General features: G+C 37.6%; 1 protein-coding gene across 1 annotated transcript; it reads right to left on the reverse strand.

Moving 5' to 3' along the window:
• Positions 1–515: 515 nt before the first annotated feature.
• Positions 516–10,978, reverse strand: LOC5510888 (UDP-glucuronosyltransferase 1-2). The gene is made up of 5 exons (XM_001631246.3): positions 10,772–10,978; positions 6,470–7,082; positions 4,335–4,538; positions 3,716–4,004; positions 516–2,879 (listed from the first exon to the last, which is right to left on the reverse strand). The coding sequence occupies exons 1-5, from the start codon at positions 10,934–10,936 to the stop codon at positions 2,600–2,602; spliced, it is 1,551 nt and encodes a 516-aa protein (XP_001631296.3). The 5' UTR covers positions 10,937–10,978; the 3' UTR covers positions 516–2,599.
• Positions 10,979–19,244: the final 8,266 nt, after the last annotated feature.

The raw sequence follows: 19,244 nt of genomic DNA on the forward strand, positions 1-19,244 counted from the left end.
CGTTCTTTAGATAGGGGGCGTTTATAAGGTTATTTACGGTAAGTAAGTTAGACCTTTTTGCTTCCATTTCCGATCATTTGGGTCCATGGATAATTCTTTTTTTTTTTTTTACGTCTGGGTGGCTACTAAAAACAACATCCTCACACCAAGGTGTATTTGGTATATTGTCGTTTTGTATTGTTGAATGTTTCCCGAATGTTTTCAATCTTTTACATTTTTGTAGCTACTGCTCATGTGCGAGTAGCTACTATGTCATAACGCCAATCTCGTTCCCAGAGCCCACATACTTTTGTGCCAGAGGCAAGGTACAGGGCTCTGGGATAATCATTTTTTCGGATGATTCTTATTGGCGAGTTTGCTTCACAGAGCATGCGAAAGGGAAACGGAAGTGTGTAGAACAATAGAACAGCTCCACGAAGCCTGTCATACATTCTAGTAAATTCCCTGTTTTGAAAATAAAATGGCTGAGAAAACTTCCTTAAAGCCAGCGGACCCATTTAAAACTAAACTTTATCGTTGCTGCCACAAACTTTTATTACCACATGCTAATCATTTGTGTCTTTTGGGGTCTTACAACAGAGAGGGAGAAGCGTGCGAAATCTAGTATGTGAATGTGGAATCATGTCATGATCCGGAGTAACAGTTTGTAGAGGCATATGGTGTGTCCGTAGTAACAGTATGTAAAGGCATATGGTGTGTCCGTAGTAACAGTATGTAAAGGCATATGTTGTGTCCGTAGTAACAGTATGTAAAGGCATATGTTGTGTCCGTAGTAACAGTATGTAAAGGCATATGTTGTGTCTGGAGTAACAGCATGAAAAGGCATATGGTGTGTCCGGAGTAACAGCATGTAAAGGCATATGTTGTGTCCGTAGTAACAGTATGTAAAGGCATATGGTGTGTCTGGAGTAACAGTATGTAAAGGCATATGGTGTGTCCGTAGTAACAGTATGTAAAGGCATATGGTGTGTCCGTAGTAACAGTATGTAAAGGCATATGGTGTGTCCGTAGTAACAGTATGTAAAGGCATATGGTGTGTCCGGAGTAACAGCATGTAAAGGCATATGGTGTGTCCGTAGTAACAGTATGTAAAGGCATATGTTGTGCCCGTAGTAACAGTATGTAAAGGCATATGGTGTGTCCGGAGTAACAGCATGTAAAGGCATATGTTGTGCCCGTAGTAACAGTATGAAAAGGCATATGTTGTGTCCGTAGTAACAGTATGTAAAGGCATATGGTGTGTCTGGAGTAACAGTATGTAAAGGCATATGGTGTGTCCGGAGTAACAGCATGTAAAGGCATATGGTGTGTCCGTAGTAACAGCATGTAAAGGCATATGTTGTGCCCGTAGTAACAGTATGAAAAGGCATATGTTGTGTCCGTAGTAACAGTATGTAAAGGCATATGTTGTGCCCGTAGTAACAGTATGTAAAGGCATATGTTGTGCCCGTAGTAACAGTATGTAAAGGCATATGGTGTGTCCGGAGTAACAGCATGTAAAGGCATATGTTGTGCCCGTAGTAACAGTATGAAAAGGCATATGTTGTGTCCGTAGTAACAGTATGTAAAGGCATATGGTGTGTCTGGAGTAACAGTATGTAAAGGCATATGGTGTGTCCGGAGTAACAGCATGTAAAGGCATATGGTGTGTCCGTAGTAACAGCATGTAAAGGCATATGTTGTGCCCGTAGTAACAGTATGAAAAGGCATATGGTGTGTCCGTAGTAACAGTATGTAAAGGCATATGTTGTGCCCGTAGTAACAGTATGTAAAGGCATATGGTGTGTCCGGAGTAACAGCATGTAAAGGCATATGTTGTGCCCGTAGTAACAGTATGAAAAGGCATATGTTGTGTCCGTAGTAACAGTATGTAAAGGCATATGGTGTGTCTGGAGTAACAGTATGAAAAGGCATATGTTGTGTCCGGAGTAACAGCATGTAAAGGCATATGTTGTGCCCGTAGTAACAGTATGAAAAGGCATATGTTGTGTCCGTAGTAACAGTATGTAAAGGCATATGGTGTGTCTGGAGTAACAGTATGTAAAGGCATATGGTGTGTCCGGAGTAACAGCATGTAAAGGCATATGGTGTGTCCGTAGTAACAGTATGTAAAGGCATATGTTGTGCCCGTAGTAACAGTATGTAAAGGCATATGGTGTGTCCGTAGTAACAGTATGTAAAGGCATATGTTGTGTCCGTAGTAACAGTATGAAAAGGCATATGTTGTGTCCGTAGTAACAGTATGTAAAGGCATATGTTGTGTCCGTAGTAACAGTATGTAAGGCATATGTTGTGTCCGTAGTAACAGTATGAAAAGGCATATGTTGTGTCCGTAGTAACAGTATGTAAAGGCATATGTTGTGTCTGGAGTAACAGTATGTAAAGGCATATGTTGTGTCCGTAGTAACAGTATGTAAAGGCATATGTTGTGTCCGTAGTAACTGTTACTCCAGACACACCATATGCCTTTACATACTGTTACTCCGGGCACAACATATGCCTTTACATACTGTTACTCCGGGCACAACATATGCCTTTACACACTGTTACTGTTACATGTAAAGGCATATGGTGTGTCAGAGATGCATTTCTTATCGCCCTATTGAGTTTTATTCTTCGTTTGCGTTCGACAGCAGCACGGGTAGATAAGTTTGAAGACAAGCCATATTACTATGGCAACAGACAACAGAACCACGCCCATGAAAAGCATGACATCAAGGAGAAAGTACTGGTACCAAGACAAGTGGACGGAGGCGGGGCGAAGATGTGTCAGTCTTCCGTGACGTAATGTGTATTCTATCCAATCAGCTCCCTCCTCCGTTGGTGATCGCTTGCGATCCTGCATAAGGCGGGAAATACGTGCAGCATTCTCTTTAAATCTAAAAGAAACGATAAAAAAATAAAGATTAGTATAAGAAAGAAACTCGAAATATGGTCAATGGCACTATTTTATAGTTTGTTTCCCAACGTTATAATATGTTTCCCACCGTTTTCAAGGGTAATACATTTCATGCGATAAAAGCATTTTTGGAATATCAAAACAATAAATGGACCCGATTAAAAAATCTCAGCTGACGAATAAATTTATTTTACGAGTCTTCTACCCTTGTACTTACCCTCCAGGAAGTCCTTCGTACTTACCCTCCAGGAAGTCCTTCTTACTTACCCTCCAGGAAGTCCCTCGTACTTACCCTCCAGGAAGTCCTTCGTACTTACCCTCCAGGAATTCCCTCGTACTTACCCTCCAGGAAGTCCCTCTTACTTAACCTCTAGGAAGTCCCTGGAACTTAACCCCCAGGAAAACCCTCGTACTTACCCTCCAAGAAGTCTCTTGTACTTAGGAAGTCCCTCATACTTAACCTCCAGGAAGTCCCTCCTATTTACCCAGAGTCCAGGAAGTCCCAAAGTTTTTTAACCACCTTAAGAGGGGGTCCGGAAAAAGCGCCGGGTAAGGGTCCTGAATGTGAGGGGGGAAGGAGCTTTCCCTTTTATAGCGTGTTTAGGTGTCCTTAGTCAAAATCTTCACTCCTCTCCCCCTCAGGGTATCTAAAAACGTTCATCCAACAAACATAGTACTTTCAATAGTATAGATACTAATATAATCATAAGTATATGTGATAATGATTTTTCTTTGCAGCTCGCGCCAACAATGGCAAACAATGCTGCGGGGTGAAAACTGGCGCTTCACAGTTTATAATATATCTTTTTGACGTACCGTTTCTCATCGATAACTCGTCGTATAGTTCGATACAACTCATCAGCCGTCACCGTGTGAATATCGACTGCTAGTCCCAGTCCCTTCTCTTCCATTAACACTGCATTGTCGGGTTGATCACCATATATGGGAACGCCCACCACAGGTATCCCGTGATAGCCAGACTCATACAAACTGTTTAGACCAAGATGCGACACAAACACGCGCGTTTTCTTATTTGCCAGGAGGTCATTCTGTGGGAGCCATTCAACTATTTTGATATTATTGCTGAGATTGCTCGGAATGTATCCTGATTTCAATAAAAAAAAAGGTTATATATATGTATTTCTCGGATAAGATTAGTTTTTTGTTAACGACTGCAGGCAGGCAGGCAGGGATTTATATCGTGCTTAAAGGTAGGCGCCTTCTATGCCTTCGAGTCGAGCACACTGTATCTGCGCTCTCGGAATTTAGCTTTCCAGCTGCACGGAGGATGATAAGCTTTGCAAATTTCTTTTATTTATTCATTTCCCAAGTGAAAATGTGAGGGGTTATGCATATTCAACTAAGTTCCCCTTCTATCAACCACACCTCTGCCCTATCCCACCATTTAGATTGTCAAGTAGCAAACATAACTTACCTCTTTGTCTCCAAAACACTGTCTCTTTGAGTCGGCCAAAAGCCTCGGCCATAACATCGACCTCCTTGTTAGCAATGGCGGCGACATTTGAACCGAACGATACAATGATCACGCCTTCTGAGTTGTCAACAAGCTGTTGAAACTCTGGGGAGAGGGAGACTAGATGTCGAGGCTGGATGTTGACAGGACCTATCAGTATGTGACCTGTAGATAACGAGATAAGGTATGCATGGTGTTTGGGATTTTCTTGTCATATTTTTGTCCATTTGGAGATCGAGTATTGGGTATCAGTTTTAAAAAAACTATTACAAAGTTCTATTCTAAAAGCGTTCTTTCTAAGCTCCTTTAAGGTATTTTAAAAACGCTTTTTCCATTAATAGAACCTGTTTGCTAGTGTGTGCACACTTAGCCCAGGAAAATTACAATTTGTTTTGATGTTCAGATAAAATGCCGACGAACATACTAAAAGTATCAAAGAATCCCATACGTAGATACCAGATAATAGCTCCAGAAACGTTATCTTTTGGTGTCCATTTTTGTGTTATTAATGAGCCATTGCGAATAAAAACTCAGTAATCTCGCAGTAATCTCTAGAAATACATCCATTTTTAGGAGGATACATACATACCACATAGAGGGAATAATCTAAGCAATGTTTTGACCATTAAAAAAAAAAAATACATCGGTGACCACAATGATTTCCTTTGCAGCCATCCTTAAACTGACACTAAGAACGGCTTTATGTAGGAGATCGCCGTAACAAGGGGGAGGAGAAGTTGTAATACAGTAAAAACCCGTGTATAAGACAGGGCTTCTGGAATTGCGCGCTTGTGCGGAGGCGCGTAATTTGGCTTTCTCCGCGTAATCCACAAATTTCCGCGTAATACCGCGTAATTTGGCTAAATTATAAAAGACAAAAAATTTAAGTGCACAGCTGATGTTTTTTTAGGGTTCTTACCTCTATTTCTCGTAAAAAAGACAGATATACTTCATAAGAATTTCGAAAACAAATAAAATGACTAGGCGTTCTTTGCTAAACCGCGAAGGCCTAGGACTAATAATAAAATACCTTTTTTAATTGGCTGGTGGCTAGGAGCCAATGAAAACTCGCCTAAGATATTTTCGCGCAAAAAATAAACCTTTTCAAGTTATTTCGTGCTTTCCTTCGGTACAAAATGTAGTTTGGGCGTAACAGTTGATATTCCGTGTAATTTAGCGTGTAATTCAGTAAAGAATCCCGCAAAATTTTGATTTTTAAAGAAAAATGTATAGCAAAATCCCGCGTAATTTAGCGCGTAATGATTGATTTTCCCCTTAGTTTAGCAAAGAATCATGCGTAATTTTGAGTTTTTTTCCGCGTAATTCCAGAACCCCTGATAAGAACCTAGATTTTTTCAAGTCTGGCAAAACAGATAATTACTAACAGTTAAGGAAAACAGGTTCTTATTAGGTTCTAAATTCTTTTTTTCCAAGTTGCTTTATCAACTTCATAATTACAGAAGTTTGAATGAATACATAGCCACTTTGCTATAATAAAGATATCTAAATGTATATAAATAAAAATAATTAATTAATTAATTAATATATAAATTTATAAATAAACAAAATATGTATGTTATATATGAAATCTTTACTTTATGGAAGAGCCTTTTAAATTTTTTGGCTAAGTAGGTTCTTATATTTTGGAATATTAAAATCCTAAATTTCTGCCTATAGGTTCTTACATGCATGTATTTTTTTCTATAAGATCCCTTCAAAAAGTATTTTTGGTATCATAAAAAATTATAGCTAATAAAGATGAGATTGAAATACAATAATTCATTAAGGTCCCTTCATTTGGAAATGTAATCATATGGACTTCTTAATGACCTACAAATTTATTCGTACAACGCTTTCCACTTATCAGAACAGGTGCACTTGTCAAGGCTATTTATATCAGGCTAATTACAATGTTAAAGTGCAAGCTTGGATCTTTTGTTTAGCGTTGCAAGGTACAGCCTACAGATAATGAAGTATTTTTCTATTGATGATCGCCAATATGATGTAGATTCTATGTTGTTATTTTTTAACTTCCATATACAAGGCATTTTTTTTATATTATTGCGTCCATGCAAGTATCACTTAAATTTTCTTACCTGGTAGAGTAGGGAAGGCATAGTCCAAAACTGGGTCTGCCAGGAACAGCGTTATCTCTGCCTTACCAAAACTTTCAGCAAAACTTGATCCAGGATTTATATTATATCTTTGCTTTATGTCATCATAGTTTGGAAACACCACTAACCTCACCATTATTTGACCAGCAATGTAAATAAGAGTGTTTTTAACTCGTTGTAAGAAGTTCATTTTAGCTGTGTTTCCTGACATCATTAGAGGGACGTAAGATGGAAATGATGGTCCATGGAAATGGTAGATCAAAGGAATCCTTGGGGTTCCTGGACAATAGTCCACTCGGGTTAAGTTCAAGTACTCGGCAAGAACTGCACCACAAGGCATTGAGCAGTCCGTAATTATCAGGTCAAACTTTTTCAATGGGTCTATGACATCAGTAGAGTTTAAAGTTGCTTCACAGAACAACTTTAAAGCTGCTCCCATGCCTGTTTTACTGGATAATTCACTGATAATACCATTGTTTATGGTGCGAGATACCATTTCTTCAAAATAGTTCTTTTCTACTGGTACTTGGTAAACAGCATGAGTGACTCCCTCTGTCGGCTTGATCTTTCGTATTGAGCTAACTAGTAGGGTTACCTATGGAGATACAGAAAAAAATCAGTTAGGGGAGACTTCCTTGAAAAGCTGCCAGGGGTAACTGAGGGTAAAATAAATTAATTTAAATGCTTACATGCTAGGTATACTTATCGATACTTATATTGTACTTCGCATGCGGTGACGTGATTTACAGCTCGCCACCACTACTGGTTAACTTATCCCTTGTTTGTTGAGCAATTCCACATGAGAAACCAAAAAATGGAAATTTCAAAACTCACATTCCTGAATAGAATTTTTCACATTTGTACTCTCTTATGTCTAGTGTTTATGAAATCAACATTTTTCCCTGATGCACATTCAGGGGGGGGCACCAAACAACTAGACCGCCAAAGGTTTATTGATTTGGAAAAAAAGCCACTATGTGGAATTCTTTTTATAACACTCAACATTACAATCATAAACCATGATTCTATTCATATGATTTACATCCATACATGTAACTCTTTTAAAAAGTATAACAAAAAATAGTTACACAGAAAATAGTTTTAATTTGGGGTTCTGAGTTTTGTTACAGACGTTACATGTGATTACTCACAAAACAAGGTTTTATTTAAAGAAATGAAAAAGTCCATTAATAAGAAAAAAAAATGATGTTACAGACATTACACTAGAGCATTACAGACGTTGTACATCTGGTTGCATTACAGACTTAATGCCTTTTGTTGAACAAGAAAAACACTAAATATTTATTGTTTGATACATCACTCCAATCTCTCAAAATTATCTGTCAAGGACATATTGCAAAATTTAGGGTGTGAAAGCAGTTCACAAATTACTGTGTATTATTTGCTACATTTATGCATTATTACTTCCATAAAAGAAAATAAAAGAAATTGTTAATGAGTAATCTTATGAGACTGGTTCTGAGATACAAAAGCAAAAACAAGTGATTACCTTCTTCAAAATATAACTATGCAAAAAAAATATATTAGAAAACAATTCTTGATGTTTAGGCTGAAAATTTATAGTAAAATAAGAAAAAAATTCTTAAAAGCCGGATATAGTTTGTTTGATAAATAAGAGAGGATTAATACTTATTTTGGAACTAAAATTTAGACATAGGCAAATAGTTTGGTTTTATCAACTGCATGAAATTGTCTTATTTGGGCTCCCTGTGGTTTTAAAACAATTATATTTAGCTGGATCTATAGATAAAAACAGCAAATTTGCCAGTAGCTAAAAGAGAAAGTTGCCAAAAGATATATAAAATGCAATAATATTATCAAAAAGTTAATTACAGATTTACATTTTCACACGTGTAACATCTGTAACAAAACATGTAACGTCTGTAACAGAACGTTTTCCTTTATAAGTCAAGAACTATGGGTGCATTCTTGAAGGTCAACCTTTCATAGAAAACATCTAACATAAGATTAATTACAAAAATAACACCCACATGATATTAGATTCACAGTGTTTTCAATAAAAAAAAGTTTTTGAAAAAAGCAGTTTTAATGATGTAACATCGGTAAAGCTAACAAAACTACAATTTAACAATCAGAAAATATAGCTTTACTTATTTTTTTAACATGGGCATCTAAGGTTGATTAAGCCTTAACTAAAAAAAACACAAGTATAATTTAAACACTTACAGATAAGATATGACATGTTGAAAATTGAAAAATGTGTTCCAAATTTAATGTCTGTAACGAAGAACTGTTCTGTTGGTGGCGAGTTCACCAGATGCTGTTTATATTTAAGGCATTAATCAGTAAAACAACGTTGGGCTTGCTTTAAGCCAATGAGAGAGCACAATAGTGCTAGGCTTTGAACAAAACATCACCACAAAGCTTTCGACTTTATTCGAACCGTAAACATGAGCCACCTTTGTTTTGCATCTATATACAGTTAGCACCAAGGTAATCAGGGGAATGAGTTCTACTCAATCTATTTCTTTCTCTTGTAGGGCAATCTTTCCAATAATTCATTTCAGTCTCAACCTTTTTTCAAACATAAACAAACAATTGTAAGATAAAACTATACAAAGAAGTATTACGTATATATAATACTCTGATGTATCTTTTAGTCTAAATGTGCATTAATTATAATATATTGCAAATTTAACTACAGTAGTTCCCTTACCCACATATAAGAACATGGAAATTAAGAACCTGTTAGGCTAAAATTTGGTATCTTATATTATAGAGCCTTACTATAAATGTAAAAGAAATTGTCCAAAAATTCTTAGGCTAAAATCTTATAAAAAGCAGGTGGAACTACTGTATCTGATTCTAGATCATGAATGTACAATGTAGACAACATGCGAACAGCAGGAACACCCACAGATTTCAAATGAATTCCATGCACATTTGAAACAAAAAATAGATATTCCTTACCCAGTAACATAATGGACACTGACAATAGGGTTAATGGCTAATTGATACTGTAAAATCTACAATTTTAAGAAAAGAATTTGATATCAAACAGCTAATTTCAGTCTATTTTGTGTTTCACTATTTGGGACACCTGTGGTAACAGAGTCATAAAATGCAACTGATTTTTTTCATGATCCATAGAAGTCTGCAAAATCTTGCAATATCCAACCCTCTGTGCCACTAGCAATTCACTAGTATATGCTTTGTGACCCAATCTCTATTTATGTTATTCCACAATCTATGTATTTATTCAGTTGAAAAGCCAGATAAGCAATTTATAATCACTGAAAATTTCACTGTTGTGGAAAATCATGTCATTTGCCAACAGCTTCAAGACCTAATTTAATGTGGCATGAACAATAAAAAATGGCTTAAGGTACATTATTGCTTGGTCTATTTAAAAAAATAGATATTTTTTTTTAAATGTGTGATACATGTTTTCTTTGCATATGTTTCTTTGTTCAGTATTATATATATGTTTTATATAACAATTGCAGTTATGAAAAATTAATAAAAAAATTAAAATATATTCTAATTTAATGCCCAGGTATTCTATAGCACTCTTTTTACTCTTATTTTTTCTAAACAATATTGAAGAAATAAAACCCATATCCTGTGTCTGTCTAGGTGTTTACAGACATGTGGGGATGTTGGGAGAATTGATAAAAAATTTGAAAGACATGGATATTATTTTTCTGTTTCTTGGCCCGGTATTTTACTTGTTGAACTTATGTGAGCTTACTAGAAGCTTGTGTTCCTCAGTTCTTTTATACGTAATAAGATTTTAAATGTGAAGTGCTTGAACATGGTTTGTATAAGTGCTATATAAATACTGTGTATATAGTATATATATGTATAAAATGATAAATGCAATGAGCATGAAACTGTTTACACCTATTTACCACTAAATGATGGCACATTGAGGGTGGTCAAAGCAATTTTAACCCTAAGAGATCAAGAAACACTAAAAACAAACACCTTTTCAGGTTTCATGAATGTTATTAAGGAGCCATCTCTGCTGTAGATTTGCTCATTCTATGCTGGCACATGTCCTCTACACCCCTTAGGGACATAGCATTTGGTAGAATTTTATATCCTCAAAGATAGGATGATTAACCTAAAAAAACCCAAAACCTTTCTTGTACTAATAAGTGTTATGATATGGCATTTACACTAAAAAATATATTCATACACAATATTTTTTTATCATATTTAAAGGCGGTATTTTTATAGCATCCCTCAGATTTCCCAGTCAGCCCTGCGTGCAGGATCTAGTCTCGAAAATTTTGTTACCTCGTGCCCCCGAGCAGCTAGTTCTTGTGCAATTCTCCTCATCCCAATGTATGGACTTCCCGCCATCATCGGATATCCCACGATCTTGGCGGCATCGCTACACTCCATGCCGAGCAGTGCATGATACAAAATCACCACAAATACGAAGGTATTAGAAGACGCCATTACTATACTTAAAAACAGTACACCGCGGGCTCAGCTGACAAGCAAACGATATATGAAGTACCTACCTGCTAATTGCGGTACCAACATCATCCTCCAGCCCCCCACCCCTCCCACAAATTGAAGAAAGGTCCGTGTTTGCATAAACAGTTTGTTTGTGATTTTAATGGGCAGCCCAAAAGGAGTATAAAGGAGTGTAATTTTAAGTTGGTAAAAAAAAAAACAGTTTATTGTGAAAGATATTGCAAGAGACCGGGGCTCAAACCATTTGTTTGAAGAGGTAAGGGATGGGTCATTATTTAACGGGTAAAGAACGGGTGCTCTGTTCGGGGGAGGGTTGCGATTTTTTGAGCGTATCGATTTGGAGAGGGCCTCAAATTTTGAAGGTTTAGGGGAGGGCCTTATTTTTTGAACAGGTATTCTGATCAATTTCTCCTAAAAGTCTGGAATTTCATTTTTTTTTCTCTCTGGAGAACCCCAAACCCCTACAATAGATAAATGAATCTGATGCACATTCTGTTTGCACTTTCAGTGCAAACTTTTCATACGTTTTTCAGTGTTGAAGTCTTTATACTGCTTTAGCCATGGAGATTGGTCGAACTCTAAGACTCGGTGAACTTTAGTTACTTTAACGGGGAACTGCAAGCTAAAAACAACCAGGTCTTATACTTAGGTGTAAAAACAAAAAATACGCTTAACGTAGGTGTTTTCGCGCGGTTATAACACAGGTAGCCCAGGCAATGGTTGCTTGTCGTAGCTCGGAATTCGGCTGTTCTGAGAGGGGACGATTAAAGCGTGTTTTTTTTTTTTTTTTTTGTGAAATGTTGTCAATAAAATTGCCTTAGAACTTAGAACATGCCTTCTTGTTGTCAGATTCACGTGTAATAAACGATTTTTTTTTTTTGGGGGGGGGGGGGGCTATCAACAGAATTTATGACTTCTCTCTCCCCACTAAAGAAAGATACAAGGTTGGAGGCGCCATTTTCGGTAGCACTCAAATACCGTCGAAATTCGAGAAGAAAAAACAACAAACTAAATATTTTTATCTCGCAGACCTATGCCAGGGTACACTTACATTCGATATGTGGCAAAACATCCGAGCTAAACTATTTTCCCTGGCCGCTAGCCGTATTTTAAAGCGAGAAAGTAGCCACAATTACCCTTGACCGATGCCGTTGGACAATTAGTTACGCTTGACCGCGCTGGGAGGGAGAGCAAACTATATTACCCTCCCCGCCAGGTGGGAAAATGTCGCGCTCGGCCGGTCTGGGAACTAAGGCAAACTATTTTACCCTCCCTACCCAAGAGAGCAAACTTCGCGCTCTGCCATTGTTAGGCCATCCAATTCGAACGCGAGTTGACCAAGACTCTCCAGTGGAAAACCCGCGATGCTGTCAACGGCGCATTACTGACTGTAGTAGATACGGATTTCACACTTTTTCACGATCTCAAATTCAGTATTATCAGTTTGCGGAGCGAGATTGTCCGCAATTCAACATAAACAGGTAAGTTTTAAGGTGACAGCATTTTTTATTTTTAAATTTTTAAAGTATAAACTTGGCCAAGACAAACAACAGAGAAGGCGAAGAGACGGACTCAGATTGCAATCCTTCGAATTTTGTTTGTAGGTAGCACACTCGAATCTTTTGAAGACTTTCTTCACAAATGGAAAGCGCGATGTGAGTCTCAAAATCGCTGTAGGATATCACTAGGTAAGTAATCTGTTATCGTTTATTTCAGTCTAATTTATTTGAGTTGCCCTACTGAGGAGCTAAATGTGTGAATTCAAAATGTGTGAATTGTTGTTTGAAAAATCTCCCGTTCTACAAAACGGTGCTATGCCAGCAGAGCTAAACAGGAAGGTTTTTATTTATTTCCAATAAAACAAAATCTCTATATGCCAGACCATTACAGTTATTATCATAACTTTTCCTAAAAAAAAGTTCGCGCCGAAGTTGGCAACTTCTTCATTGCGAACCTACTTCAGCATGTTTTAAGTTCGAGAAATTACCAACATTTAATAATCTAGTTTTCACATCACGAAAAGGTTTTTAAGAGTACTGAATTAAAGTAGAAGTCATCTTGTGTTGGAAAGCTTCACACCTGTGACCTAACACGATGTGCGGTTCTAATATGAAATAGTACTCAAAGCGCAACACAAGTGAGAATCGGTAAAGCGCAAGAAAATCAAGCAGATGCGCTTCCTCTTGCGCTTGCATTCCAGTGAGAATCAGGAAATTACTTGCTCTGCGCTTGCGCTTACCCCAAGTGAAAAACAACCTTTAGTCTATTCTCTCATTGCCCGGAATATGATATATGTGTCAAGGAAATATAAAAAAATAGAATGATTCTCTATTAAAAATACATAAATCACAATTATTATGCAATTTCACGGGAGGTGGTTGAATGCTTTTCTATACCATATATTTAACTGGGACATTATCCGACGGGTATTTAACCTTCCTGATCACAGCTGTGTGCACCTTTGATGCTTGAGCAGCTTGTTTGATAGGTATAACTTAAACAGCAGGACAGCAGCAGCAGGTTAAATACCTGTCAGATAATGGATGTTTAATTTCTATAAATGAAACTGATCTAGTGATTTTTGTTGTATGAACATCAAAGCTAGCTAGAGTTATCTTGGCACTGTGCACGATTTCGTCTTTTAGGTCTTTATTAGAATATAGAAACTATTATAAGAATGCAATGCACCTGGTGCTATTGCATTGTGATTCCTTTAGCTATTTAGTAATTACTTGATTATACATTGTATTTCAGTTTACGTTCGTTTATCGTCTATCAAAATACTCCTATTGTAAAGATTGTCACGAAAACCGCGGAATACCGGAAGTCCTCTCCCAAGAAATACGAGACCAATTTTCATAATAATGCCGTGGCTATGCAATGTTTTATAGCGAGAAAAAAGTATAAAACTAATTTGGAAATCCAGAAATCATATTTTCGATATTTCAGATGTCTCTATCGACTCTCGGCATTTCAGTCGCATGAAAAAACATGACATTTTAAAAACTGATGGGGATGATGGGCACTATGGGTGTGGTCAACAGCAATTTTTGCCCCTAAGAGATAGAAAATCGGGTGTTGTCAGAGGGTTTTTTAACCGGAAGAGATAGCAGAGTCGGAAAAAACATTAAACTTCCCCTAAGGAATAGCAGTATTTACACAATAAGAGAATAGCAGAATTGGGAATATCATGTAAGGAATAGTTGGTTGGAACTACTATTCAGGTCGTTTCTCAGTACACTCCAGGGCGGCGACATGATCTCCTTTGCATTTGAATTTAGATGTTCCCACTCATTTACAAACTCGGCTGCTTGCCCTTCGTCTAAAAACTGTTTTTTTCTAAGGCCAGGGTACCCTTGCTCCCGAACATAATTAATCATACTTTTCACACACTTTACGCCAAAGACTTCGTCAACGGCTCTTTTTACTACGACCTTTCTTGCAGGCGCTATGTTTTCCTTGTTTTCTTCTGTATAGTGGTCAATAATATCGTTTAATTGTGCAAAGCTCTTTTTGCTCTTCTTATAATTTAGCATGACCCTTCAAACGAAATATAGATATCAAAATGTGAATATAAATATTCAAAAGTGCTCGCACAGGTTCGCACCATGTAACTGAAATACGTGTTTGAAATAGAATCACTCTTACCATGTTTTCGCTCCAGTAAATTCCTTCACGACTTCAGCCTTTTAGGAAGTAGCGCTTAACCTTTCATTGTTTTCATTAGATCGTTTAAGGCCGCCAAGAGGATTAAGTTTAGACATTTTTTGATAATAGACAAGCTCAGGTATCGATCAGCTGGTGGGGTTTTCCCGCCCAACGGATGTTTTGGTCAATTTCGGCAGACCGCGAAGTTTGCTCTCTTGGAGAGGGAGGGTAAAATAGTTTGCCTTAGTTCCCAGACCGGCCGAGCGCGACATTTTCTCACCTGGCGGGGAGGGTAATATAGTTTGCTCTCCCTCCCAGCGCGGTCAAGCGTAACTAATTGTCCAACGGCATCGGTCAAGGATAATTGTGGCTACTTTCTCGTTTAAAAATACGGCTAGCGGCCAGGGAAAATAGTTTAGCTCGGATGTTTTGCCACATATCGAATGTAAGTGTACCCTGGCATAGGTCTGCGAGATAAAAATATTTAGTTTGTTGTTTTTTTCCTCTCGAATTTCGACGGTATTTGAGTGCTACCGAAAATGGCGCCTCCAGCCTTGTATCTTTCTTTAGTAGGGAGAGAGAAGTCATAAATTCCGTTGAGAAACCCCCCCCAAATCGTTTATTACACGTGAATTTGACAACAAGAAGGCATGTTCTAAGTTCTAAGGCAATTTTATTGACAACATTTCACAAAAAAAAAAACGCTTTACTCGACCGATCTCAGAACAGCCGAATTCCGAGCTACGACAAGCAACCATTGCCTGGGCTACCTGTGGTTATAATTCGTTTTCGAGAAATTCGATGTTTCGCCGCCATCTTGGATGTTTTGCTCGTCAGCGCATAAGCTGTCAGCGGTCGCTTTTGTGACGTACAGTATGAACAAGGTGGCGTTTGTTCCCGCCTTATGCAAATATTTTTTCTCATCGCGGGCGCGCCTCTTCGAGTAACACTCGGACTACTCCCTGTAAACTTGCTGCGAGTTGTAATCACCGAGGTTTCAGCACATCAAATTCAGAGACAAAGTCTGATGCTACTTCGTAGGACGCAGAACATCAATTAGGGGGAAAACTGTTTAAAACAAGATGGAAAAAGTGTGACAGAAGACCATGAAGTCAAACCCATTATGTGCGACTTCATGTACTCAAACGACTGTTCGATAAGCTTACAACAGAACTTATCGTTTGATCCGCCACAACTACCTGGATCTAAGTACTTTTCCACGTACTAGAAAAACTGTAAGTGATATTTTGAAATATTTTGAAATACTGTTGTAAATAGAAGGCATTTAGCAAATTGGAAAAAAACCGATAAGAGTAAGTGTTTACATTCAGCTTTTTTAGCGAGGGAAATAGTCGATGAAGTAGATTTTTTTAGATTATTTGTTGATTTTATTTATACTTACTTATTGTATGCTAGCTCTTACTGCCGAACAGACCTTCTAATAAAATTGTGTAGATGAACTGCTAAAAGTTGTGTATTTGATTGTATACTCTCCTCTCAGTGAGTCTTTGCATTAAAAGCTGTTGTAAAATGAGGGCCGTTCTTCGGGGATTGAACAGAGTAGGAGAACTGGTATAAAGAACCTGAAGGAAAACAGAATAAGTTACATGCTATCCAATAATAAGACAAAAAAATCTATCTGGGTATAGCAAGCATAATACAGTTTATATGTGGGCTATGTGTGCAGAATCAAAAACAACTCCTCTTTCCTCGAATGGCTCCAATCTCTTGAAAATATTTCATAGTCTCGGAGAGTGTTGATACAATGAAATGATCAGTCATCAATTGTTTCGGAATTAAAATTGCTGTCTTGTTTATTAGATGATTTGGCCAAAAAAAAACTCTCAAAGTATACCAGATTCAATTCAATTCTTCAGTTCTGAAATACCAAACTCTACTAGAGACTATGATTAACATGCTTACTGGAATTAAAGCGCCAAATCATAAAAACAGGCTTATATTTACGGTAAAATTCTTGTAAAAAGCAACCCTTTTTTCAGTGCATTTCAAGTAATCATGCAGTAGAGAGCGTGCATGGTATGGTGTTCACCATCTTGGTAAAATATGAACAACTATAACAAATTTGGAATCACCATAACAGCATCAAGACTTCCCTAGTAAGCCTCACTAGTCAGCTCCCGGGACAATTTTTCTTTGTCTAGAAGAGGGGGTTTAAAGGAAAATAGAAAGAGGGGGTTTAGAATGATAGAAATAGGGGTTTTATTTCAAAATCTGTCTCTAGCTTTTGGCACTTGGTGATTTTAGCCCCTAGTTAGCAAAGCTTTTACTGTGTTCACATAGTAGGTAGCACTAAGCAATAAGCTAATAAATGTTCATATAAAATAAGACAAGACAACTCCAGGCTACAGGCAAGGGGTACACTATACAAAATCATAAAAAAACTAGTTCAGATATTGGCAGTGTGTGGTGCCAACATGATTTTGTCCATAGAAAACTAAAAGGGTTGATCTTTTTGCCCAATCTATTAATGATTGATGTTGATTGTGTTCAAGTAAAAGTCTAACACTGACCCATAACCCTAGGAGAACACTCCAAGCAATTTAGTGCTGTGTGAGATTCAGATATTTGCAATTCTATATAAACAAGTCTGTTAGTATATTCCACATAGTCAAAATAATTGTAGATTCACATATATAGCACAGCTGCACAACCTTTTATTGTGGTACAGGTGTGAAGCATGAAGTTATTCTTTTTAGGTTCTTCATCAGTGCAATCCTTGCATTTAAACATTCTCATATACTGGTAACATTTGATTGGACTTTTATCATATAGAGGTGGGGAATGCAGTCATCAACCACATTCCAGAAATGATAAGCAGCACATCACATTGTGATTGCCACCAAATGAACAAATAAAATGACTGTTTGTACAATAGTATTTTAAGTCACTAGCTTGATTCTTCATTTTTAGAGCATAACTCTAATCAAAAAAATATTTTGCTGCTATCTGAGCATTGGCATGTTCTTTAGCATGTTCTTAAAATTTGGTGAAACCCCAGCCTGGACGTTCTTATAAAAAAGGTTCTTATAAAAAAAGGAGTGTATTTATTATAACTTACAGTACTTTCATATTATGAAAGAGTCCAAATACCAGCAGACAGTCAAGAGGCTATATTGAAACACTACAGTAGGCATCCATGAGTTCAAATAATTGTGTAAAAAGTAGCCAATAAAATGATGGTTGTACTTTATTGACTGAAAACCATTACAGCATCACTGCAGTATAAATTTCAAGTAATATATAATGTATAATTACTTAACATATTTCGCAAAATAAAGAAGAATGAAAACCTGAAGTGTCTAAATAAATTTTCATATTAGCCTAGCGTATGAAGGATGCAATTTCGGATGTCATGTAACACAATTGACTTCAAAGCAAAGTACTCGAAATGAAGAATATAAGACAAGGAAAATGATTTAAGTTACCTGAATCTTCTGATTCATTTTCAAGTACTTAAAAGCTTATTTTACCCATTTTAAGGCTTGCAATAACTTCATTAGCAGCACGACAAAGTTTTTACGCACATCTACACCGATTCCTCAGATCCAGTGTCGTGTGGTTGTGATATGCTTGCTTTTGCGTGGTTTTGAGCTTGGATGATTCAACGTGAGGTTGTTTGATGCAACGTGGAATGAGACGAAAACAAATGGCTGCCACAAAGTTTCAGCGGTAATCCCAAAGATCAACACAGACCACGCCATCTTGTTCATACAGTACGTCACAAAAGCCACCGCTGACAGTTTATGCGCTGACGAGCAAAACATCCAAGATGGCGGCGAAACGTCGAACTTCTCAAAAATGAATAATAACCGCGCGAAAACACCTACAGCAAGCGTATTTTTTTGTTTTTACATCTAAATATGAGTCTTGGTTGTATTTAGCTTGGAGTTCCCCTTTAAGGCCTAGGTCTGTGTATAGCTGGAGGTTTCTGTAGTGTAGTACGTACTTCTCTTTGTCTTTTAAGGTTGGGATCAGTTTTGAGACTAGACCTGTTTGTATGCCGATTTGGCTGCTATTTTGCTGCAGTACTCGGACAGCATGTCCTTTGATACATCGACTCTCTCCGCGGCTAGTGGGTAGTCGTTGTGGAGGTCGTGGAGGCCTTTGGGGGTACTCTAGGTCGATTTCTAGTATCAACCCCTTTTTACTATTCTTTTCGTACTCAGCTAGGTTTAGCTTGTTGGTGCTCTTTTCTGTCATCCATCTAAATCCACCAATTGGTAGGTACTGACTCATAGCCCATACGTACAAGTTGTTTGCATCCAAGTACATAACATACTTCGAAGGCGCCGTCTCGTCGTATGATTCCATGTACTTATTGTTGGCCTTGCTGTATCTGTTGGCTATGTATGGTATACCACCGCGCATACCCTTCTCGATGAATTGGAACATGTCGATGTCTGTCATGAGTTCCAGTTTAATGTCGGTCATTTTTAGCATGGCGTCCCATGAAAGACCGGGGGATGTGAAGTAGTTGCATGGATCTAGCTTATAGTATTCTAGGCACGTCTTCCTAAAGTTCTTATACACTTCAGCCAGCAGTAGTATGACAGACTCAAGGTATAGGTCGTGGGAGTCGCCCATGGTTTTAAGCTTAAACTTCTCCCACACGGTTCTA

The sequence above is a fragment of the Nematostella vectensis genome, chromosome 13 (genome assembly GCF_932526225.1).
Source record: "Nematostella vectensis chromosome 13, jaNemVect1.1, whole genome shotgun sequence".
NCBI lineage: Eukaryota > Metazoa > Cnidaria > Anthozoa > Actiniaria > Edwardsiidae > Nematostella > Nematostella vectensis.

What these genes read in the sequence shown, in the direction of transcription:
- LOC5510888 (XM_001631246.3), bottom strand. Translation starts at nt 10,936, where the DNA reads ATGGCGTCTTCTAATACCTTCGTATTTGTGGTGATTTTGTATCATGCA. An exon ending in TAGCTGCTCGGGGGCACGAG is followed by an intron (nt 7,083 to 10,771) that starts GTAACAAAATTT and finishes GTATCTCCATAG; the next exon opens with GTAACCCTACTAGTTAGCTC. An exon ending in CGAGTTATCGATGAGAAACG is followed by an intron (nt 2,880 to 3,715) that starts GTACGTCAAAAA and finishes CGTTTCTTTTAG; the next exon opens with ATTTAAAGAGAATGCTGCAC.